General features: G+C 46.3%; 1 protein-coding gene across 1 annotated transcript; it reads left to right on the top strand.

Annotated features, from left to right (window-relative positions):
- The first annotated feature begins 1,772 nt into the window (after nt 1-1,772).
- LOC137412759 (protein FAM200C-like) lies at nt 1,773-20,287 on the top strand. Its single transcript, XM_078783923.1, has 2 exons — nt 1,773-2,013; nt 18,693-20,287. The coding sequence occupies exons 1-2, from the start codon at nt 1,773-1,775 to the stop codon at nt 20,285-20,287; spliced, it is 1,836 nt and encodes a 611-aa protein (XP_078640049.1).
- Nucleotides 20,288-24,041: the final 3,754 nt, after the last annotated feature.

Below are 24,041 nucleotides of genomic sequence, written 5' to 3'. Positions count from 1 at the left end.
AGACTTTGAACATACTCGTAAAGCAAGAGCCTAAAAATGATGGCATAAAGACAGAAAGACAGCGAGCTTTTCTTCCAGGCCTTATACCATAGATTACCCCCATAGATGGGCAGCGTTCAAATGATCAAAGTTTTCGTCAACACAAAACTTTGGCTGTTTCAGACTTGCTAATATTGCTTTGTTTTTTTGTTTTTTTTACAAAACAAGCCAAGAAAGCATTCAAGTTTAAAGGTATAGGATCTACACATGTAGGAATTGTTAAAACTAAGTCAAATACATGGTCACACAAATGGTTCGGGCATTAACCCCTTGTCGGAGAAAAAGAGTAAATATCACCTCAATCATCAAATTGATTTCATTAATTTGTAATGAGCTGTAGTAAGGTCGCACATAAATATTAAATTCTAAATCTCTTAAAATCAGCACTTGTAAACAGGAAGAAAGCTTTCATACAAGACGTATGGCTTTTAGAGCTGAAAATAACTATATATCTCTCTCTCTCTCTCTCTCTCTCTCTCTCTCTCTCTCTCTCTCTCTCTCTCTCTCTCTCTCCCCTGGCTGTCAGTGCGTTGGGTGCGGTGTCATGGCGTCTGCTCGCTTCGTGTCGTGAGTGCTCTGTGTTGGCTGTTTCCTATTTCCCTTATTCACTCCATTGTGTCCCTGTTTCTGATTGTAAAGTTTTCCCCTTGTTTCCTGTGTGTGTTGAGACTTGAGAGAGAGCGGGAGAGCTCACGGTAAGTGTTTTCGCAGGTTGTTGTTGAAACCTTCGGTTTCTGGGCCTGCGTTTCATTTGCCTTGTTTTTCTGGTCGAACTGCTCGTCGGTGGTTTCGATTCCTCATTTATATATTGTTTTTCCTTATCTTTTTCTTTTACCTTCACTTGCTGGTTGCTTGTGACAGGTTTCTTTTTGTTTAAACTTAAACTTCCCTTATTTTTTTTTCAGCTATGGCAAACGGACGTTTGTCCAATAGTGTGTACAAGTCGCTCACTCGTAAGGAGGGAGTGATTAATTACTCCACCTGATGGAGTTAGTGTTGAGAATGTGGTGATTGGTTTAGGAGACCTTGTTGGAATCGAGAATGTTCTTGCAGCTTCAAAAATGAATCATCGCATCGTGGTTTTCCTGTCGGACGTGCGACACGTGGCCCAGGCGGTTGAAATCGGTTTAACCGTCTCGCCGGATATTTTTGTTAACGTCAATCCTTTGGACACAATGGCCGTTCGGTTAACTCTGTCCAATATTCCTCCTTTTTTCACTTGTGAAGAGATAGTCTCTGCACTAAGTGTCTTTGGCACAGTTGTGTCGCGGGTCTCGATGGGTCCGCTTCGTCTTCGCTCTGACGCCTCGGTTCGGCATGTTATGTCGTTCCGACGTCATTGTTATATCATTTTAAAAGATAACCCTCAATCACTCAATGCAGTTATGACGTTGAAATATAAAAACCGCAATTATCAAATCTATATTGCAACGGAAACTATAACTTGCTTTAATTGTGGTGAATCGGGGCATTTAAAAAACATTTGCCCCAAGAATACCGCCGGTGATGCATCGATACCGGTGAAGACCATTAACACAAAAAGTGGTCCATCTAGAGTCGGGGACCCTCGTGATGCCTCAAACACGAGTAATTTACCTGAGCCGTCGGCGGCGGGGGTGGCTCAACCCCAGGCAGATGGTGAGGGTTTTACCGTTGTTCCTTATAAAAGGAAACATAAATTAAAACATTTAACTGATAACAGTCAGGATGTGGCAGCGAGCTGTCCAAAAAAGATGGCACCGGCTGACGAACATGACGAGTCCCATTTGGAAGCAGCAATATCTGAGGTTTTTAAAACCGAAAATCGGTTCGACATTCTTGCTCTGGAGGATGATAATGCTTCTGCTTGTGGAGTTGGTGAACTCGAACAGGAAGTTGGTGTGGTGCAACAGGAAGCGCATGTGACCACTCCCGTGGTTACAGGCACCGTGTATGTGAACGCCGAGTCCACTCTTGTCCCTCTTCCTGCTGGGGGTGAGGTGTGTGACGTTCCTGAGTTGCAGACAACCTCGAGCCCGGGTGAATCAGAGTGTAAGGCATCAGCAGATGACGTGCCGGGTTTGCCCCCAGCAGAATGTGAAACTTCTCCTGATAGTACATCTCTTCCTCTCCCTCTTCCTCCTCCCACTCCTCCTCCTCTTCCCACCCCCCCTCCTCCTCCCACTCTCCTTCCTCCTCCCACTCCTCTTCCTCCTCCCATCCCCCTTCTTTCTCCTCCCGCCCCCCCTCCTCATCCTCCCGCCCCCCCTCCTCATCCTCCCGCCCCCCCCCTCCTCATCCTCCCGCCCCCCTCCTCCTCCTCCCCACATACTCCTCTTCCTTCTGCTTTGGGTGCGGAATGTGACGTTTCCCTTGTGAAGCTACCAGCTCCATATCAGGAGCATGACATTGATGTCATGGACATGGACCGACACTCGGAATGTGATTCGGACGGGACCTCGTCGCTCGCCTCTGCCGGGAGTGTCGAAGCCTGGAATGACCCGGGTTTTCCCCAAGATTTGGAGGGTGAGACCAGTGTTCCACCCTCCGAGATCATAAAATTTCTCCAGGACACTTTTCGGAAGAAACGGGTAAAAATTAAAGATTTTTTTCCTGACCTAATCGGCTTTGTGGTCTCTGCGAAGCGACTGCTTGTTAAAGCCGGACAGCTTGGCGTGACCGAATCACAGGTCTATCGTCTCCGGAAATGTATCCTGAAAGCGAAGAAGGAGCTGCAGATGTAGCCCAGCCAAGCTGTTTGACACGTTTATATACACCCTTATATCATGGCTTTCTCCTTCGCCAGTTTGAATATTAATGGGGGACGTTCTTCCCTAAGGAAAATTGAAGTTAAACAGTTTGTTAAGGAAAATCGCATCGATATTCTACTTCTACAAGAGACAAGATGTAGTTCCTCTTGTATGGGGGAGTGGCAAAGGATAATGAAAGGAAAATGGTTTTTTAGTAGTCTGGAACACCCAAGGGCTGGGGTAGCTGTCTATTTACAGCCTTCCTTCTGTAGCTCTCATATAGTTTTTAATGACATAATCAAAGGGTATTTAATTTCAATCACTTTTACACACAATGGTTTTAAACACACGGTACTGAACATTTACTCACCTAGTGATAGCACAGAAAGACTTGCCTTTTATACTAAGTTGGAAACATCTCTCATGCACATTGATTTTAATGGACTTGTCTGTTTGGGTGGAGATTTTAACTGTACCGTGGACCCTGCCCTTGATCGTAATGGAGAGGAGCCCCACCCAGCAAGCGCAGTGCCTCTGTTAAGATCCTTGTCCAAGTTCTCCCTTGTTGACGTGTGGAGAATCCGCAATCTTTCTGTCCGCCAATATACGTGGTGTCGGTGCTCAAAGAGTCGCCTCTCGCTCGCAAGATTGGACCGGTTCTATATTAACAGTATTTTTCTGAATATCGTGAGTGGCGCGGACATTGTCCCGAGTGGCTTCTCAGATCATCACATGGTTACGCTTTGTGCTTGCCTACCAGTTCGGAATCGTGGTGCTGCCTACTGGACCTTTAATGTGAGCCTTTTGGAAGAAAAAATGTTTGTTGATGCATTTCATGCATTCTGGAGGGCCTTGCTCCAACGTAAACCATCCTTCCCCCGCCTTGGGCAGTGGTGGGACAATGCCAAAGTACAGATGAGATTGTTTTGCCAACAATATGGAGCTTATCGTACTCAACACAACTCTGCCCTTCAATCCCTGATTGCCAAGGAAATATTATCCTTGCAATCCAACCTCTTGGCTTCTAGTACTGAGAGAACGAACTCTCTGCTGGCGAAGAAAAAAGCTCTTCTTGCTGATCTATGTGCAAAGCAAGCTAGAGGAGCGCTGATTCGTCTCCGAATGGAGAACCTGTGTCATTTGGATACCCCCTCCAAGTTCTTTTTTGCACTGGAAGTCCGAACTAAGAGAGGTCAGCAGATAACTTCAGTAAGGACGAAGGAAGGAAGAATAACGCACGATCAAAAAGACATCAGGTATTCCCTCAAGAACTACTTCTCTGACCTGTATCGCGCTAAGGGAATCGATAACGAGATCACAGGATCCTTGACTTCCTCCTTACCCACCTTGTCGGAGTCTGCGTGCCTGCAACTGAACAAGGAGCTAACCATGGAAGAACTCCATGCTGCTTTACAAACCTTACCTTCAGGTAAGGCCTCTGGCTTGGATGGGATACCTGCAGAATTTTACAAAGCTTTCTGGGACCTCCTGGGACCAGAGTTACTCGAAGTTTTGGTTGACAGCCTACGATTAGGCTTACTGCCGCTAAGCTGTCGTAGGGCGGTACTCGCCCTGGTCCCAAAGAAAGGAGACCTCCAGCAACCGCAAAATTGGCGTCCCATCTCACTGCTTTGTACGGATTACAAAGTTTTCTCCAAGGCTCTTACCAACTGGCTCAGGCCCATGATTGGCGACATCATACACCCCGATCAATGCTACTGTGTTCCGAAAAGGACAATACATGACAGTATTTTTATCGTGCGGGATTTAATTGATATCTGTGATCTTAAACAAAGAAATGTTGGTTTGGTTTTTTTAGACCAAGAAAAGGCCTTTGACACCATTGATCACTTTTATCTTTTTTCGGTTTTACGTGGGTTTGGGTTTCCAGAAAATTTTATCTCTCACGTACAGTTACTGTATAATAATAGTGTAACGATTTTGAGAAGTGTGTAACGAATTTGAGAAGTGTAACGGTTTTTGAGAAGTGTAACAATTTTGGAGGAAGTGTAACGAATGTGAAAACGTTACAATGTGAACGTTACAAAAGTATGGTAACACCCTGTTAATGTAAATAATGGTCGCAGCCGGCCTCCTAGTTAATTCCATGAAACTTACACGCAGGTCACGATATATCTTTTAAATAGTGTATTTCCTTATTCCATGTAGGCTAAATATGGGTTTCCCACTAGATTGACTTTGCATTGTATCAAACAAAATAAGCGTAGGCCCTTCCAATTTCCCCAAACATCTCCGCTCTCCAAAGTTCCTTTCAAAAGGGGAGTTGTTTTCAATCCCGCAGGCCGCCATTGCCCATGTGCTTTGAGTCGGAGAAGAAAGGCGTGTCTCCACCTCGTCATAAGAGGGAAGGAGTGAACCAGCCCTAACAGCCAATCAGCACTGCGGTGAGCGACCCGGTAGGCGTGCCCTCGGAGCCGGCGGCTTGATTTCGCCCGAGGTGATAAAAGCGACTGTAAGGGACTGCTTTACGAGATGACCTGGGAGATGAGCAAAGAGGCGGCACCAAGAGGAGCGGTGAGATGCGAAACGCTCCAAGCCAAAGAGGAGAGGTACTCGGCAAGGAAACCAGCTTTGGAGAGACGCGCTGAAAGGAGGGAGACGGCTCCACCACAAGAAGAGGAGCAGGTGTGCCGAACCAGCGCGTGACGTCTACCGCAGTGGATACGCGACGGAGGGTTTTCCCGCCAAAACCGCGAGGAATTGAGAGCTGCTGCCTCCCGACTTTGCCTCCCTCTCAAGCAATCCACCTCAAGCCCTACCTGCCTGCAATATCCCCTGTGTAAGTGTGAACGTCCTGTCCTGCTCGTTGTCTTGGGGCTAAGTAAAAATGAATAGTGTAAGTTAACGATTCGCTGTGTTACTGCTTCTTCCATCCATTGCTTGTGTGTGTATAATAAATCTGTTCTTCCTCCGTATTCTTCTTCTTCTTCTTTTTCATTCTCTTTCGGTCGCTTTAGAGGTTTCCCGATTGAATATCTGTGGGGCGATCTGGTCAACGTCGGGTGGAATCGGGTTCTAATCGGGGAGTAACTGTTCGGACGCGGTTAAATACACCACCGCTCGGTCAATATAACATCTAAAGCCGCGTCTGTAACAATATCTTTAGTCTACTCAAGGTTAACAATATTTTATGTCCACCTTTCCCGGCCAGTAGAGGCATTCGCCAAGGATGTCCTTTGTCTGGCCTCCTGTACTCCCTCGCACTTTAACCTTTGCTTGTTCGCTTGCGTGCACGTCTTCTCGGTTTCCTTCCGCAACCAACGGCGCACCCAGTTAAGGTGATCGCTTATGCGGACGATCTTTGCGTAATCGTTCATTCGGATGAAGATGTCTCCGCCTTGGTCCAATGTGTCCATGAATTTAGTTTGGCAAGCTCTGCAAAGGTCAATTGGAAGAAGAGCAGTGCTCTTTACCTTGGTCCACAAAATGGAGCCATTCCTCCAACTCTGCCCAAACAACTTGAATGGACAAGGGATGGAATCCTTTATCTCGGTGTTTTTCTTGGCCCTGGAAACTTCATTTTTAAAAACTGGGAGTCTCTTATAATCAAAACTGAGAGACGGTTGCTGAAATGGAGGGGTTTACTTTGTCAACTTTCTTATCGAGGCCGAACCCTTGTTATAAATAATCTTGCGGCATCAATGCTTTGGCATGTTTTAATGGCACTGCAGCCCCCAGATTTCATTCTCAAAAAGCTACAAGCTACTTTTATCGACTTTTTTTGGGGAGGTAAGCACTGGCTTCGACCTGGTGTGCTCAGCCTGCCTGCTGCTCAAGGAGGACATGGACTGATTGCTGTTTCTAGCAAAGTGATGGCTTTTCGCCTCCTTTCACTTCGTAGGCTGCTGTACACCGACGTCTCGTGGAAAGCGTCGGCTCACTGCCTGCTTCAGCAAGCAGGGAAACTCAACTACGACCAAGAACTGTTCCTTATAGACACCACAAAAGTTGATGTAACACCAGTTCCTCTATTCTATAGGAGTATGCTGGAGGCATGGCAAGCGGTTCCTGTTCGCCGTGACAACAGGAACTATTCTCTTGAGCTGTTTTTAAACGAGCCCATCTTTCTAAACCCCATATTTGAAGGGGTCTGCAGTAACCGTGCTTTTATGCAAAAGTTTATCGACGTCGGATGCATCAAGGTTAAACATCTCAGAACCCCTTTTCCTTACAAGTGGAAGCCAGCTGCTGACATTGCTGTAGCCACCGGAGTTCGATCCATTCGAGTCATAGGAAGGATCTTTTCTGTGATCCTGCGTTTTTTCAAGGGAACCGGGCTAAAATGGGCCCCACAGGCGGAAGCTAGCCCTTCTTTATCCGAATTTCTCTTCCCTAGACTTCTACTTCATTTTCAGGGCTTCACCCCTTTTCATTTGATGGAGAAATCTTGTGTTTATGCTTTGTGTGTTTTAACCCTTGTTCACGATAGACCCGCAGAACCGCAAGCGCACTGGGGGAGAATGTTCCGGACCACTCCTTCCACCACCATCAATTGGCTTACTATGTACAAGGCCCCCATCGCCAAGCGCTCCGGAGACTTACAATGGCGGCTGGCGCACTACATTTTACCATCACATGTTTTATCGCATCGCATATGTTCTGATAAGACGGAATTATGTCCGTTTTGCGGTGCGACGGAAACCATTTCTCACATTTTTGTTGATTGTCCTCGGTTGGCACCCCTTTTTACAGTTTTATCACGTGTGGTCCGGGGGCTTGGCCTAATTTTTACGCATTGTGTTTTTATCTTCGGTTTCACCACTTCCCGCCTGTGTAAAGATGAGTGCCTTTTAGCCAACTATTTGTCTTCTGAAGCAAAACTTGCCATATACTTGTCGAGAAAACACAGGATGCAAAATGCCTGTAATTCTGTTGATGATGCTGTTCACCTCTTTAAAGCCTTCGTCACATCGCGTGTAAATCTTGAGTTTCAATCGAATGATTGCACAGTGTTCTCACAACGGTGGTGTGTCAAGGCATCCTTATGTCAACTGGCTGATGGTTCTCTTACAATGAATTTATGATTTATCTTGTCTCCCATTTTAAACTTGTACAGCCATCGCCTTGAATTGTTTTTTGGGTTTTCACTGTGAACAATGTTTTCCTGGCAACAAACGGGGACAAATGTCGAATGTTTCTCTCTCCCTCTCTCTCCCCCTCTCTCTCTCTCTCTCTCTCTCTCTCTCTCTCTCTCCCTCTCTCTCTCCAAATTTGTGGGGGGGGGGGGGGGGGGGGGGGGTTACAGCTCGACCCGGGGGTAAATGAGTGAACGGATCACCGCTGTAGCCCCAGAAAGCTTGCAACTCCAAAGCATCATACAGATGGAGCATCTGTAAGATGGAGAACCTACAAGATGGGGCACCTGCAAGATGGATGACCTGCAAGATGGATAACCTGCAAGATGGCGTACCTCCAAGATGGAGCACCTCCAAGATGGAGCACCTGCCCATTACGATCGGCCTTTTTCCAACACCTCTGGAGTGGCTCACAAGTCCCCAAGTTCATCAAGGAAAACATATCGGAAAAGTGTTATGATGTAATGCGTTCACAAACATTCCTCCAGCAGTGAACATGGTGACGTGTTACATGGTGCATTCAGAAAGGAACACAGTTGGGAAGGACACGGATGATCTGTCGCTCCCGGCTACTGGTTGTGCGAGGTTTGTCTCCTGGTCTGTCCATTTGGATCGCATTGGGATCACCAATAAAAAGAAAAAAAAAGAAAAAAGTCTCTCTCTCTCTCTCTCTCCCTCTCTCTCTCTCTCTCCCCCTCCCTCTCTCCCCCTCTCTCTCTCCCCTTCTCTCTCCCCCCCCCCCCTCTCTTTCCCTTTCTCAATTTTTCACCTAATTTAATCAAACGCTTAATCTGCTCTTGATGTGTTCATAGCTCTTGCGTGAGCATTTCCTTTAAAATTGTTTGTGGTTTCTGTTTGTGTCCTCACCTTTGGTTGGTAAAATTTTTATACTTGCTGATTTCTTTTGAATATCCTTTGTTCTTTTTTGGTGTGTTTATGATCCTTATACAATGTTTCTTTGAACTCGTTGCTTGGTTTAACACTGCTTTGTGGAATGGTTTTATACTTTTATAATAAAAGGATACAAAAGTCTTTCTCTCTTTCTCTCTCTTTCTCTCTCTTTCTCTCTCTTTCTCTCTCTTTCTCTCTCTCTCTCGCCCCCTGCCCCTGCTGGCCGTCAGCTGTTGGGCGTGGCAAGATGGCAGCCGTGCATGTGTGGTGAGGTGTGAGCTGCTCCAACCTTTGATCTTTCTACCCCCCCCCCCCCCCCTTGCTCGTTGTCTTTCTTATTTTCTGTTCTTCCACCTTTCTTCTTATCCTCACGTTGTCTACTCTCTGTCTGCCCCCACCACCCCAGTTCAACAACCCGCTGCTGCAACTCCTCATCCTACCCGTTCTGCCCTCCCTCTGCCCGCTCCCCCCCCCACACCCCTCCCTCCCCCCCCACACCCCTCCCTTCCTTCCCCCCCACACCCCTCCCTTCCTTCCCCCCCACACCCCTCCCTTCCCCCCTATTACATCCCTCGCGCATGTGTTGCTGTCTCGATTCTTTCTCTTCCAGCTTTTTCTACTTTTTCTTCTGAGATACAGAGAGAGAGAGAGCCCACACCTTTCGGTGAGGTCGATGGGTGAGTCGTATTCCTATCGACACTCTAAGGAGTTGCGACGGGTTTTCGCCCCTTTCCTCATTAAGAGGTGTGTTTTGCCGCGTTCGTTTTCTCGTGCTGGTACATGCCGAGTGGCGTTTTCTTTGCGGTTTTTTCCCCCTTGCTTTACAGAAAACTGCACCCGACCACTCCCCTTTTTCCCCTGACCCCTTCCTTTTCCCCCGACCCCAACTCGCCATAGCCCGGGTAATTTGAATTAGTAAAATGTCGACACGTTCCCCGTATGCGGCTTTCGAAGCTCTCACACGGAAGCATGGCGTGGTGTGCGTTCCTCCCGATGAGGTTAGTGTGGAACACATTGTTATTGCTATTGGGAATATCATTGGGATGGAAAAGATCCGTGCAGCGTCACGGATGAATAAACGTATCGTTGTTTTTTTAGCCGAGGAAAGCCTCGTGCATGAGGTTGTCGCGGCTGGTCTGTCCACAGACAATGGACATTTCGTCTTAGTTTCCCCACTCGATACCCCAGCTGTCAAAATACTCCTATCCAACGTCCCCCCGTTTGTAAAAAATGAGTCGCTGTTAGCGGAACTATCGCGCTATGGTACAGTCGTGTCCCAGATCAAGATGCTGCCGCTGGGCTGTCGGAGTGAACAGGCGAAGCACGTCATGTCTTTCCGACGCCAGGCATACATTGTACTTCCCACATCCAACATGGATATAGTATTAAACGTGGTAATTAAATTCCGTATAAAAGATCACGACAACCAAGTATATGTGTCAACCGAGACATTAAAATGCTTCACTTGTGGAAAGTTCGGACATTTAAAACGTTTCTGTCCCCGAACTGCACCCTCTGTGATCGAGCAGACAGGCTCTCTGGACAATACTGTGCCCCCTCTACCTCTCAACACTGACGGACAAACTACCCCAACTACTGTCCCAGACCCCCCACTACCTCCCAACACTGACGGACAAACTACCCCAACTACTGTCTCAGACCCCCCACTACCTCCCAACACTGACGGTCAAACTCCCCCAACTACTGTCTCAGATGACATCGCACCAAATTTAACGACCGCTGATAAAACGAACATGAACATCTGGGATGGGTTTACACTTGTTTCCTCATTAAGGAAGAGAAAAACACCCCAGGATTCAGTTACACCGCGTAACGAAAAGGTGGTAGTTTTTCAGTCAAACATTGCGGGAATGCCTCTGTCCGACCAAACTTCTACCAGCAACCGGTACGAACTGCTCATGCATGAGAATGTAGATCCCCAGCCCTTACCTGAGACTTTCCCCCACAATGCAACGGAGGGGAATTACATCCCTCCTCAAGGGAAAATTAAAGCTGTTCCGTGTTCTTCTGTGAATGATGCCGAAGTGCATCAAGACCCGATCGTAAAAATAGGAGGAAACGTGATAGCAGAAAACCTGATCGTACTTCCAGCGGCCCCAATTTCTGAGCACAATGAAAATATTCTAACCCCAGCAGTACCTGTGCTGGTGGTCTTACATAACATGCCTGAGCACATTGGTAAAACTGATGGAGAACCTCAAACTGTCAAACCGGTGACGGTTTCCCCCGCACCCCTCCCACTACCCGAAGCTCCTTCAATTCCACTACCCCCTCCTGCTCCTATTAATATGGATCAGGATGACACCTGCACAGCACAAGTTACCTCAGAGCCCCAAGAACCAGGAATTGAAAGTTTCCCAGACAGTGGTTCCGACATGTCAGATGAGGAACTTACGAAATTGAGGAGTTCCCTACAACAAGCGAATCCAACGTCTTACCAGCCCAAATATTGAAATTCCTCAACCACACTTTTAGAAAGAGACACGTAGACATTAAAGATCACTTTTCTGACCTGCACGGGTTTATCGACACGGCAAGAAACATCATCCGCCGGCCTAGCGACCACCATTTCACAGAAGCCCAATGTAGCAGGCTGAAAAAGTACATTGTGAGAGCAAAAGATGAACAAAAAAAATGAGATTTGGAAGCTTAAATATAAATGGTGGCGCGAGTCAGCTGCGCAAACTCCAAGTGGTGAACCTTGCACTACAGAAAACATTAGACGTACTTTTCTTACAGGAAACCCACACTACGCCAGCATCCCATGCAGAATGGAACCGGATGATGAAAACGACCAATTTTTTTAGTGATTCTAATTCCCGAACTGCGGGAGTGGCTTTTCTTTTGAATCCCCATTTCCATCCATCAAAACTTTCCTTTAAAAACATAATCCCAGGGCACCTAGCCTCCCTAGAATTTGTTATTAATAACACAAATTTTACTTTATTGAACGTTTATGCCCCTTCAAATAGCACTGAGCGGCAACGCTTCTATGCTAGATTAGGGCCTTATATGAGGCAAATAGACCTGCACAGGTGTATTGTAATGGCAGGTGACTTTAACTGCACTCTACAACCAAACCTAGATAGGAACGGTGCGGAACCCCATCCCGGACCAGCTAAATTATTAGCAGAGATAATAAGGGATTTTAAGCTTCAGGATCTTTGGCGGCAACAAAATCCCACGACGCATCAATTTACCTGGAGCAAGATCACAAACAACCAAGTATCCCTAGCTAGGCTCGACCGGATCTATATAAATTCACCATTTTTTAATCTCTCCCCTACCACTGGAATTTTGCCTTCTGGTTTTTCAGATCACCATTTAATTACTGTGAATTACCATTCACATCTGTCCTTGAATCGCCATTCTTTCTGGAAGCTTAATGTCACCATCTTAGAAAACCCCTCCTTTAGGGCTGCTTTCAAAGACGTATGGTCTGTTCTATTAAATCAAAAACACCAGTTTACAGATCAGCGTTTGTGGTGGGACAACATAAAGGCCCAATGTAGAGGATTTTGTCAACAATTTTGTTTCCTACGAGCACAAGAGGAACGTAGAACAAAGGCTACCTTCGAAAAGGAAATTCTACAAATTCAAACAAATTTAAAAACTCACTCTTCTCCCCAACAAGAACTGAGACTGAAAGAAAAGAAAGCTTTCCTTAATACAATAATTGAGAACCAAACCCAAGGGGCATTAAAAAGATTACGGTTTCAGCAGCTCAACCTTTTGGACACGCCAACCCGATACTTCTTTGATTTTGAATCTAAGGCTCCTCACCCCCAAATTACTGCTCTAAAACGCCCTGACAATTCTGTCATCACTCACCCTGAAGGAATCAAGAGGGAAGCTAGACTCTTTTTCTCCAACCTTTACAAAACAAAAGAAGTTGACCTAAATGGTATCTCTCACTTATTTGACGGTGTTTCCACCTTAACCCCAGAGCAAAGGCAGAGCCTGGAGAAACCACTCACACTTGAGGGACTCTCCATCGCATTAAAGACCCTTGGCAAAGGAAAATCACCTGGCATCGACGGTCTACCGTCAGAATTTTTCGAATCTTTCTGGGACCTAATTGGCCCTGAACTGCTATCAGTCTTCCAGGAAAGCTTCGAAAAGAAGGAACTCCCGCTGAGCTGCAGAAGAGCAGTACTTACCTTGCTTCCAAAGAAAGGCGACCCTTTACTCATCTCCCAGTGGAGGCCAATATCACTACTATGTACTGATTACAAGATCTTTTCCAAAGCTATTGCCTTACGTTTTTCACCCTTCCTAAAGAACATTGTAGACATGGACCAAACTTATTGTGTTCCTGGTCGTAATATCCATGACAGTATTTCTGTTATTCGCGATTTGATTGATGTTTGTGATATTCATCATGAAAGTGTTGGCCTTGTTTTCCTAGATCAGGAGAAGGCTTTTGATTACGTTTCACATGAATACTTGTCCGAAGTCTTAAATCGATTTGGTTTTGGACCCTTTATTTTATCATGTATACATATGTGTTACTCAAACGTATCTGCCCTGCTAAACATAAATAATGAGCTTGTGCCCCCCTTTTGTATTAAAAGAGGTGTTAGGCAGGGCTGCCCACTGTCAGGTGCTTTGTACACCCTTTCCCTTGAACCCCTCTTAAACACGCTTCGAAAGTCTTTGACTGGTTTCACTGTGAGAGGTTTAAACCACACTATAAAGACTATTGCCTACGCTGATGATATATGTGTGTGTATCAAAAACTCTGATGATATTGCTAAGATGATGCATTCTTTAGCACTTTTTAACAGAGCCTCGTCAGCAAAAATCAATTGGAAAAAGACTGAGGCACTGTGGCTCGAATCCCCTTCCCACCCCCCATTCTCCCCACCCCCCCCCCCTTCACCCCCGCTTCTCCCCACAAATATTGCTTGGAGAAGAGATGGGATCAAGTTTTTGGGAGTTTTTCTAGGTCCTGGAGATTTCATCAGGCATAACTGGGAAGGTTTGCCTGAACGCATTGAACTGCTTTTAATAAAATGGAAAGGCCTACTCCGCCAATTGTCTTACCGTGGCAGAGTATTGGTCATAAACAACCTGGTTACCTCCATTCTGTGGCACAAGGTCTTGGCTCTGCAACCACCTGCTGGGTTAATCGACGGAATACAGAAGAGCGTCACTCATTTCTTCTGGTCTGGAATGCATTGGCTACGACCGGAGAGATTAAATTTGCCGATACCTGAGGGTGGTCAAGGACTTGTCAATGTAAAATGCCGAATCATGCCTTTTCGTCTACGCACGATATGGTCCATTTTGCACGAGCCTGTTGTGCTTTGGAGGCAACTTGCATGCTGCATTTTGGGTCGTTTTGAGAATTTCGGTCATGCTAAGGAGCTTTTCCTAATGGACTTCACAATGTTTGATCTCTCTTCACTCCCCTCTTTCTACCGAAGTTTGTTAAATGCATGGCAAGCTCTCAAAAGCCATCGGGATCATACTACGTACGAGAGATCCATGTTCTTCAACGAGCCACTGTTTTGCAACTCACTTTTTGAAGGTTTTGGAAGCAGCAGGGCCTTCATTCAAAAGTTTGTGGCTGCATCAATAACCAAAGTGTGCCACCTTAGAGACAATGCAAATGACAAGTGGCTAAGTGTTGCTGCTATTGCCTTGGCGACTGGCGTCAGATCATCTCGCCAACTAGACAGATGTCTAAGGGTGGTGCTTCGTGCCTACGGTACCTCCCAACCTTGGTTGGTTCGTCCTGTACCTCCCTCTGAGCCAAGCCTCTCTCCTTTCCCCAACCTTCTTTTGTCGGCCTCTGAAAACTTGGAGCCAATAAATTTTGGCCGTTCCTTTTCCTCTTCCAGTGGTAACCACAAAACCTTATATTTCCAATGTTTAAAAGCTCTTTTCCCATCCTTGTCTGCCCCAGAACCTTGCAAGTGGTCTGCAGTCCTGCCACACACTCCTCCTTTCTCCCCAAACTGGGGATGGTATTATAAAAATCCTGTGCCAAAACGTGCTGGTGATCTCCAATGGAGAATCGCACATTGGATAATACCTACAAACTCTCTCATTCACCGCTTTTCACAAGCGACAAGTGATCAGTGTCCCTTTTGTGGACAGAGAGAAACCTTGGCCCATGCATATATCCAATGCAGTCGTTTAACTCCTCTCTTTGTTTTCTTGAAAGTGCTATTTGCACGTCTTTCCATTGATTTCAATTTTCCAATGTTTATTTTAGGGCCAAGTGGCCCCTTAAACATCCAAGCAACAATTCTTGCAAACTTCTTCATCTCCCAAGCAAAATTGGCAATTTACAAAACCAGAAAATCAAAGATAAAGAATGACTTGTACAGTACAGATACTGTAGCAATGCTCAGAGCTTTTTGCGAGAGCCGGATAAAACTTGATTTTTACTGTTATTCGCTTTCCAGCCAACTTGAACTTTTTGAAAGAATGTGGTGTGTAAAGGATTTTTGTGAAATATCTGAGGGTCATTTGGTGCTTTCTCTCTAGTCTTTATTAAATATCCTTCTGTGTTTTTTTGGTAGCTTAACGGTTTGTTGGTTTTGACTTCCCCCGATGGTAAAATTGCATGTAACTGTTTTGTTTATTTTGTTTTGACTGTAAAAAATCTTCATTTTATACTTTTGTAATAAAAGGACATAAAAGTCAAGTCTCTTTCTCTCTCTTTCTCTCTCTCTCTCTCTCTCTCTCTCTCTCTCTTTCTCTCTCTTTCTCTCTCTCTTTCTCTCTCTTTCTCTCTCTTTCACTCTCTCTCTCTTTCTCTCTCTTTCTCTCTCTCTCTCTCTCTCTTTCTCTCTCTTTCTCTCTTTCTCTTTCTCTCTCTTTCTCTCTCTCTCTCTCTCTCTCTCTCTCTCTCTCTCTCTCTTTCTCTCTCTTTCTCTCTCTCTTTCTCTCTCTTTCTCTCTCTTTCTCTCTCTCTCTCTTTCTCTCTCTTTCTCTCTCTCTTTCTCTCTCTTTCTCTCTCTTTCTCTCTCTTTCTTTCTCTTTCTCTCTCTTTCTCTCTCTTTTTCTCTCTTTGTGTGTGTTGGGCGTGGCATCATGGCGGCTGTGAGCAAATGCTCTGTGTTGTAGTGAGTTTTCCCCCTCCCCTGCCCCCTCCCTCTCCTTCCCATCCTGTGTACTTTGGCATTTTGTTTTCATCCCTTCTACACCTTTGTCTTCGAGAGAGAGAGGATTGAGAGCGGGCCCATTTTGGGTGCGGCCTACTGGCTTTGACGGCGTTTTGTAAGCCATTTTTGTGCTTATAATGCACGTTTATTACTTACTTTAGTTCGATTATTTAGGTTTGATACCTTCTTGTCCGGTTCAGACAAGTGGGGGGTGTTAAATTCGCTGGTGTGGCGAATGCACGCTCTCGGTTAGAGGCGTTCGATAGCCTAACGAGGAAGCATGCATTTGTGTGTGTTCCACCAGAAGGAGTCCTCACTGAGGAGTGAGGATGTGGTACTCGCAGTGGGGAAAATAATCGGGTGCGAGCATGTCCGAGCTGCCTCACGAATTAATCAAAAAGTTGTTATTTTCCTGTCCAAAGAAAACTTTGTTCATGACGTCGTGAGTGCAGGTTTAACCACAGAAGGTGGTGTTTTTATGTTAGCGTCCCCCATGGATACTCCAGCGATGAAAATCGTTGTATCAAACGTACCACCATTTATATCAAACGACAAACTGTCAGTCCTTTCTCGTTATGGAACAGCTGTGTCGAGAATGTCCATGATCCCTCTGAAGAGCCGAGACGAGAGGATAAAACACGTTATGAGTTTCCGTCGCCAAGTTTACATGGTACTTCCCGATCGTGGTGATGATACAGGGTTAAATATTTCATTTAAAGTAAAATCCGACGATCGGGAGTATCAAATGTACGCCTCGTCAGCCTCACTAACGTGCTTTCACTGTGGAGCCTTTGGTCATGTTAAACGTTTTTGTCCCAAGGTTTCGTGTTCAAAGTGTGGGGAAAATGGCCACGCATACACCGATTGTAAAAATGATAATACTCGTTTTCCTATTCAACCGACTGGAGTTAATCCTGTGAGTTTACCGGTTCCTGCTGTTCCCTCCTGCAGTGAGACGAACAATAGCAGCATCCATGCGCATATCCCAAGTCTAGAAAACGATCGCACTTCACTTCCTGTCACAGAAACCGAAGCGACCCAACTCGCACAACCTTTGCTGCGATTCCCTCATGTAGTGAAGGAATGGAGGAGGACCCTATTATTGGTTATAAAAAACGAAGGGCGTCGGTTGATAATTTTTCTACCAGTAATCCAAAAAAGGTGGTATTGGAGAAGGCCAGTGTAGCTGAACACACACCTCAATGTGTTCCTCATGCTTCCATCGGGTTTGAAAAAAAGGATGGTGAATCGGGTGCTGCAATTGAGGATAATATGTCTGAAAGTTTGTGTACAAACTCTGTGGACGCAAATTGCTATATGGGTGAAATAAGTTGCAACGCTGAATACGTTGATAAACCCTCGAACGAACCATTACGATCATTGACATCAGTCACTGTGAACGAGCAGACAGTGACTGACTCATCCCTCTACAGTGCTGCACTACCGATGCAGATTCAAAACTGTGTTACCGAGTCGCTCATCGATTCGGTAGATTGTGCTCCACAAGAGGATGAAACCGAGGCTTCAACTTCTGACGAGCACAAATATCACCATGGCATCGTGGATTGCACAGTGGAGCTCTCCAGTGAATCCCCAGAGATACTGACAATTCCCATAGTGACCACGGAGGCCGACATCCTCGATCCTGGAGGGACCTTGTCAGACTTGTCGGAATCTGATGAGGATGACGAGGTGCCCGAGTTGTCTCAGTCTCAGTTGAGTCAGCCAATGATATCTCCTCAACTCGTACTCTCCTTTCTGAATGAAACCTACAGACAGCGAAATGTAGTTATCAGGGATACATTTCCTGATTTAGGTCCATTTATTCAATCAGCAAAGGAAATAACAAGAAAGGGCAAAGAATTTCCACTAACAAGGTCACAATTTCACCGACTCAGGAAATTTATTACAAAAGCCGGACTTGAGATTTCGCAACACCCAATCAAACCTTTTGATAAGGAATGAAGCAAATTACCTTTGGCACCTTGAACATTAACGGTGGAGGTGCAAACCCAAACCGCCAAGCTCAAGTGCAAAGTTTGTTTCGGCGCAAAAATGTCGATGTACTTTTATTGCAGGAAACGCACATCACCCAAAACGTAGAATATGATTGGTGTCGCGTTTTTGGGGGACGGTGCTTTTTTAGCAACCTGTCTTCCTTTTCGGCAGGTGTTGCTTTCGTACTTCGACCAGGGCTAGTACCTGAGTCAATCCTCTTCCAGGAGATCGTTAAAGGCCGATTCAGCTCTCTTGAACTGGAGGTTAATAATTTCCATTTCACATTATTCAATGTGTACGCACCAAGTGAGAGCACAGAACGGAAAGCTTTCTTTGCGTCTGTGATTAATCACCTGCAGACAGTTGATCTAAACCTGCGGTTCTTAACCTGTGGGGCGCGCCCCCCAAGGGGGGCGTGAGCAATTTTCAGAGGGGGCGCGGGACGGCAGTATAAACGTCTAAATAACCCCAAACGGAAATTATAAACCCCCTACTGAAAAAAATTAATTAACCGAAAAGATAGCGCCTTATATAATTCCTAGTTTGTTTCAGTCTCAACTAACACTTCTTTTTTTCGTCCGACAGATTATTAACTGGAATCGAAGTCAATGGCAATGAGTGCGAAAAAGAGGAAATACCAAGACGACTACATCAAGTTCGGATTTGTGGCACTTCAAAAGGGTGATGCAGAGGTTCCTCAGTGCGTTATATGTTACAAGACTCTGAGCAATGATGCCATGCGGCCAACACGTTTGGAACGCCACTTGAGGACAACCCATCCTTTCTCTCTCTTTCTTGAGGACAACCCTTCTTCTTTGTGGCGAAAAGGGAAGCCTTGAAGCGAGCTAAGTTGGACAGCAGTGGGACATTTCGGCAACAGACGTCAAAGATCGTTGAGGCGTCCTACGAGATTGCCCTGCTAGTAGCAAAGAACAAGAAGAGCCATACAATCGGAGAGACTCTCATTAAACCGAGTCTACTGCGAGCGGCAGAGCTCATCCTGGGGAAGGATAGTGCGAACAAACTCTCGGCTATCTCCCTGTCGAACGATACCATCAAGGGACGGATCGATGAAATGTCTCAGGACATCAAAGAACAAGTGACTGACCAGATAAGGGCCTCGCCTGTCTTTGCCATCCAATGCGACGAAACGACAGACGTGGCTCAGTGTTCTCAGCTGCTCATGTATGCTCGTTTCATATTAGGCGACAGCGTGAAGGAGGAAATGCTATTTTGTCATCCCCTGGAAACTTACACGACAGCAGCGGATGTCTTTGAAGTGGTATCGAAGTTCTTCGAAGAAAATCGACTTTCATGGGACGCGTTGGTAGGTGTTTGCACAGACGGAGCTCCGGCCATGCTTGGCTCGCGTTCGGGTTTCGTTACGAAGGTGAAACAAAAGAGTCCCTCTGCTATTGGTACACACTGCGTTATCCATCGTGAGTCCTTAGCATCTAAGACCCTGCCCGCTGAAATGAGGGATTTCCTGAACCTGGCTATCAAGGTAGTCAACTTTATCAAAGGTGGAGCCTTAAACAGTCACCTGTTCAAACAGCTGTGCAAGGACTTGGACTGCGATCATCAAGCCTTGCTTTTCCACACAAACGTGCGTTGGCTTTCGAAGGGAAACATGTTGGGGCGAGTCTACGAGCTGAGGGAAGAAGTCGCAACATTCCTAGACGTGCAGCGGAAGGCGGATCTCTACAAAATGTTCCAGTCCCGAGAATGTCAACTGTCTCTAGCTTACCTCGTAGACATCTTCGAAGCACTCAACGGTATCAACCAAAAACTGCAAGGGAAGCACATAAACATTATCACGCAATACGACGCCATTCGAGCCTTCATGGCTAAACTCGACCTCTGGAAATGCCGAATGGAGGCCGGAAACATAGCTTGTTTCCCAAACTTGGACTCTGCCATTCCGGACGGCCTTCTCGATTCAAAGTTAAAGAACCAAATCATCGATCATCTGACTGAACTCAAAGCGGAATTCATCCGCTACTTTCCTGACTTAGACGAAAAGCGAAAGACCTGGAAATTCATCAGAAACCCATTCCAATGCGACGTAGCTGATGTTTCGGACGAGGTCCAGGAGGAGTTTCTGGAGCTGAAGTTCAACTCCTCGGCTGAGGATGACTTTGAAATTCTGGACCTGGAGACATTCTGGGTCAAGTATCTTCCTGTTTATCCTCTGATCTCGCTTCAAGCTGTTCGGATTCTGACGATGTTCGGATCCACGTATCTCTGCGAGGCTGCATTCTCCGTGCTGGTCGCTGTCAAGACCAAATACAGAAGCAAGCTGAACGTTGAAGGAGATCTGCGCTGTGCTCTCTCTGGCACGCGACCACGAATTCCGGATCTGATAGCTAAGAAGCAGTGCCAACCATCTCACTAAAATTTAGTGAGATTTTTGGCATTGCTTCTTTAGTGACTAAATTGTTGTTTCATTGATTTTGCGTCCTTTGACGTGACATTTCAACAAACGTGTTTTGTGTAGTTACCCTTTCCTTTCATCGATCCGTGCCTTGAGCTTGTTTGCGTTTTGATGCAATAAAACGAGGTTTGTAATCTCTCCTTTGTTATTTTGAAAGAACATTATCTGTTCAGGGGTACCAGATCCAGTGTTTGAAATAAGCCAGGGCCCGCCAGGGCCCGGCCCTGGCTGCCATGCTTAGGGCCCTGGCTGTTAACAGAATCTACGTCAATAGCCAGGGCCCAGCCAGGGCTGGCCAGGGCCCATTCCAATGGCCAGGGCTGGCCAGGGCATCAATAGCCAGGGCCAGAATCTACATCAATAGCCAGGGCCCAGCCCTGGCTGGCTTCAATATCAACGAACAAACCCCTCAGAATGCACCACAGAGCACCAAGAATTAAAAAATTTCCTGGGGGGGACCACCCTGACCCCCCCGGCGAGAGGGGAAACCCCTCTCGCGCTCTCCCCAACGAGCAGCTTCGTCAGATGTAGGTGGAGGGGGGCGTAGAGACCAGCAACAATTGCTAAAGGGGGCGCGACACTAGAAAGGTTAAGAACCCCTGATCTAAACCAATGTGTGTGTATCGGGGGTGATTTCAACTGTACCTTTGAACCTGTAATGGACAGGAACTCGGCAGAACCTCATCCCGAATCATGTATTGATTTCTCCCTTTTCCTTTCTTGGGTTGGTTTGCTAGATGTATGGAGGGTACTTTTCCCCAATGAACCGCCTCAGTTTACCTGGAGCCGCATCACCAGAGGAAGAGTGTCCTTGGCGAGACTCGACCGATGGTATATAAACTCACCTTTTAGAAACGCTATAGACTCTCCGGATTATTTTCCGTCAATATTCTCAGACCATCATTTAGTAACCATGGGGTTTCTTTTTCCTCAGTCAATAAATAAAAATGCATACTGGAAATTTAATACCAGTCTTCTAGAAGATGGTCTATTTAAAGAAGCCTTCCAAGTTTTCTGGGCTAATCAAATCCAAAGAAAGCCCTCTTTTTCTTCAGTTAATCTTTGGTGGGACAATACGAAAGCCCAGATTCGGGTGTTTTGTCAACAGTTTAGAGCAAACATTACAAATGTTAAGAATACAACAATGACTTGTTTGGAAGCTGACATTGTACAGCTCGAAGGTAAACTTGCTAAAAATAATAATGCAAGAAACTTCCAGTTATTACTAGAAAAGAAGACTCAGCTGAGAGAGTTAATCCAGGAGAAAGCAGCAGGGTTGTTGCTCAGACTAAGGGTTAAGAACTTAAAGGTTTTAGATACCCCTAGTAAAGCTTTTTTTCGTCTGGACTCTGTCAGTAAAGCACCCAAGAACATTTTTTCTGTAATTAATCCTGGCGGAGCTGTCGTTGTAAATCCCAGAGACAGACGGTTATGTGTTCAAGACTTCTTTTCCAAACTGTTTTCAAAACAGGTTTTTTTTTTTTGTTTGTTTTTTTTTGTTTTTTGTATACAAGATCGAGGCTCGTGAAAGAGCTAACATTAATCACACAAAAAGACAAACCGACACACAAAACACAAAAAACAAGGGGAGCGGTAGACAAGTTGGGGAGAGAGGGGGAAGGACACAAAAGAGAGGGGGAAGGACACAAACACAACATTTGAGAGCAGGGACATCGGGAGGACTTGGGGGGAGGTGGGAGAGGATTAAAACATATGAACACTGCAAGGACTCTGGGGTGAATTACCGGGGGTAGAAAAGATCAAGGTTTTCGATGGGGGAAGATAAGAGATGGTGGTGAACAGCTGTTTTAAAGACCTGGAGGGAGGAGTGGGATTGAAGGGAGTGGGGGAGTTTGTTCCAGAGGCGGGAGAAAAGGGGAATGAAAGAGTGAAGGTGAGCAGAGAGCCTAGACTTTGGCAGTTTAACCAGAAGAGGGTTGCAGGCAGATCTTGTGCGACCTGAAGGAATATTGGGGGGACAGAGCACAGAGAGAGCTGGGGGAGCAAGGCCGGAGAGGAGTCGGTAGAAGACAGAAAGACCACCAACCTGCCTGCGGTGAGTGAGTGAAAGGCCCTCGGCGTTGACTACATCGCAGGAGATTCCAATGATTCTGAAAGCTTTGGCCTCAACAGCGTGAAGCCGAGCAAGGTGTGAGGCAGGAGCACCAGCCCAGAGGGGGGAACAGTATTCCATTGAGCTGCGGATGAAAGCCTTGTATGTGGTGAGGAGCTCAGGTGTGCCAAGGAAGGACTTCGCACGACGGAGGATGCCCAGTCGGCGACTGGCTTTGGAGGCCAGCTTGGAATGTGGTTTTCCCAAGGAAGATCATGGCAGATAGTGAGACCCAAAAGCTTGAGCGACAGAACTTCTTGGAGAGAATTGTTGAGAAAGTAGATGGGAGGGTTGTCCAGTTGGTCCTTTCGGAGAGACATTGTAAGAGTGTGAGATTTGTCAGGATTGAAAGACATGTTCCACTTGTTTGACCAGTCTGTGATTTTGTCCAGGTCTGCAGAGAGTGAGGAGGCTGCAGACTGCCGATCTGAGGGATGAGGAATGGAGCGACAGAGAGTAGAGTCGTCAGCAAAGAGATAGAGAGGATTTTCAAGAGAGTCAGAGAGATCATTGATGAAGACCAGAAAAAGCACAGGGCCCAGAACACTACCTTGGGGAACTCCAGCCTGAACAGGAAGAGGAGATGAGAGAAACCCATTCAGGGCCACACGTTGACTACGACCAGAGAGGAAGTCCGCCAGCCATGCGTGGAGATTTCCATGGATACCAAAGGAGGAGAGTTTGGAGAGCAGAGCAGGGTGCCAGACCGTATCGAAGGCACGTGAAATGTCAAGGGAGACAGCTCTAATTTCCTGTTTGGTGTTGAGGACCTCCATCCATTGTTGAGAAAGCAGAAGCAGCATGTCCAGAGTAGAGTGACCAGGTCTGAAACCAAATTGATGATCAGAGATCAAGCCATTGGAGAAGAGGAAAGATTTAATTTCTGAAGCAATGATGGATTCCATGACTTTGCTGATAATTGGGAGAAGGCTGATTGGTCTGTAGTTGCTGGGATCTGTTTTTGCACCTTTTTTGTGCAAAGCGGTGATGTTGGCTGATTTCCAAGCAGATGGCAGATGACCTTGAGCAAAAGAGAGGGTGAAGAGAACAGAAAGAGGGAGTGAAAGTGCAGAAGAACATGATTTTAGGACCCGTGGGCTGATGCCGTCAGGACCAGTTGCAGAATCAGAGTCGAGGGTTGCCAGAAACTTTTCCACCTTGTCAGGAGGAAAGGACACAGAGTCCAGGAGCAGCTGGGTACGACTGGGTACGGTGGGTACAGAGAGGGATGGGTTTGGGACACAAGATTTAGAGGCAAACACAGAGTTGAGGCATTCAGCTTTTTCACGTGCGGAGTCAGCCGTTAAGCCGTTTGAGGTGAGGGAGGGGATGGAGGGGGAACAAACACCAGAAACAGATTTGACCAGACGCCACCAGGATTTGGAAGAGGGAGACAGATAAGAGAGTTCGGTCTTGAGAATGGTGAGATATTGTTTCCTGGCTCTCCTGAGGGTGGACACACACTTGTTTCGGGCTTTGTGAAAGGAAATGAGATTTCCTTCCGTTGGATTTGCTTTCCAGGAGACGAAAGCAAGTTGTTTCAGGGCAACAGCCTCACCACAAGATTCCGTGTACCATGGACGGGAGGAAGGGTATGACAAC

Source organism: Myxine glutinosa, chromosome 8 (genome assembly GCF_964187855.1).
Source record: "Myxine glutinosa chromosome 8, kmMyxGlut1.1, whole genome shotgun sequence".
Lineage (NCBI taxonomy): Eukaryota > Metazoa > Chordata > Myxini > Myxiniformes > Myxinidae > Myxine > Myxine glutinosa.
Note: the sequence above shows the minus strand (reverse complement) of the source record. Positions and strands in the feature narration are given on the sequence as shown.

Excerpts from the sequence above, each read along its gene's own strand:
- LOC137412759 (XM_078783923.1), top strand. The coding sequence starts at position 1,773 with ATGGCACCGGCTGACGAACATGACGAGTCCCATTTGGAAGCAGCAATA. Across the intron at positions 2,014-18,692 it reads TGTCCCTCTTCCTGCTGGGG|GACAACCCTTCTTCTTTGTG; the intron begins GTGAGGTGTGTG and ends CTCTTTCTTGAG.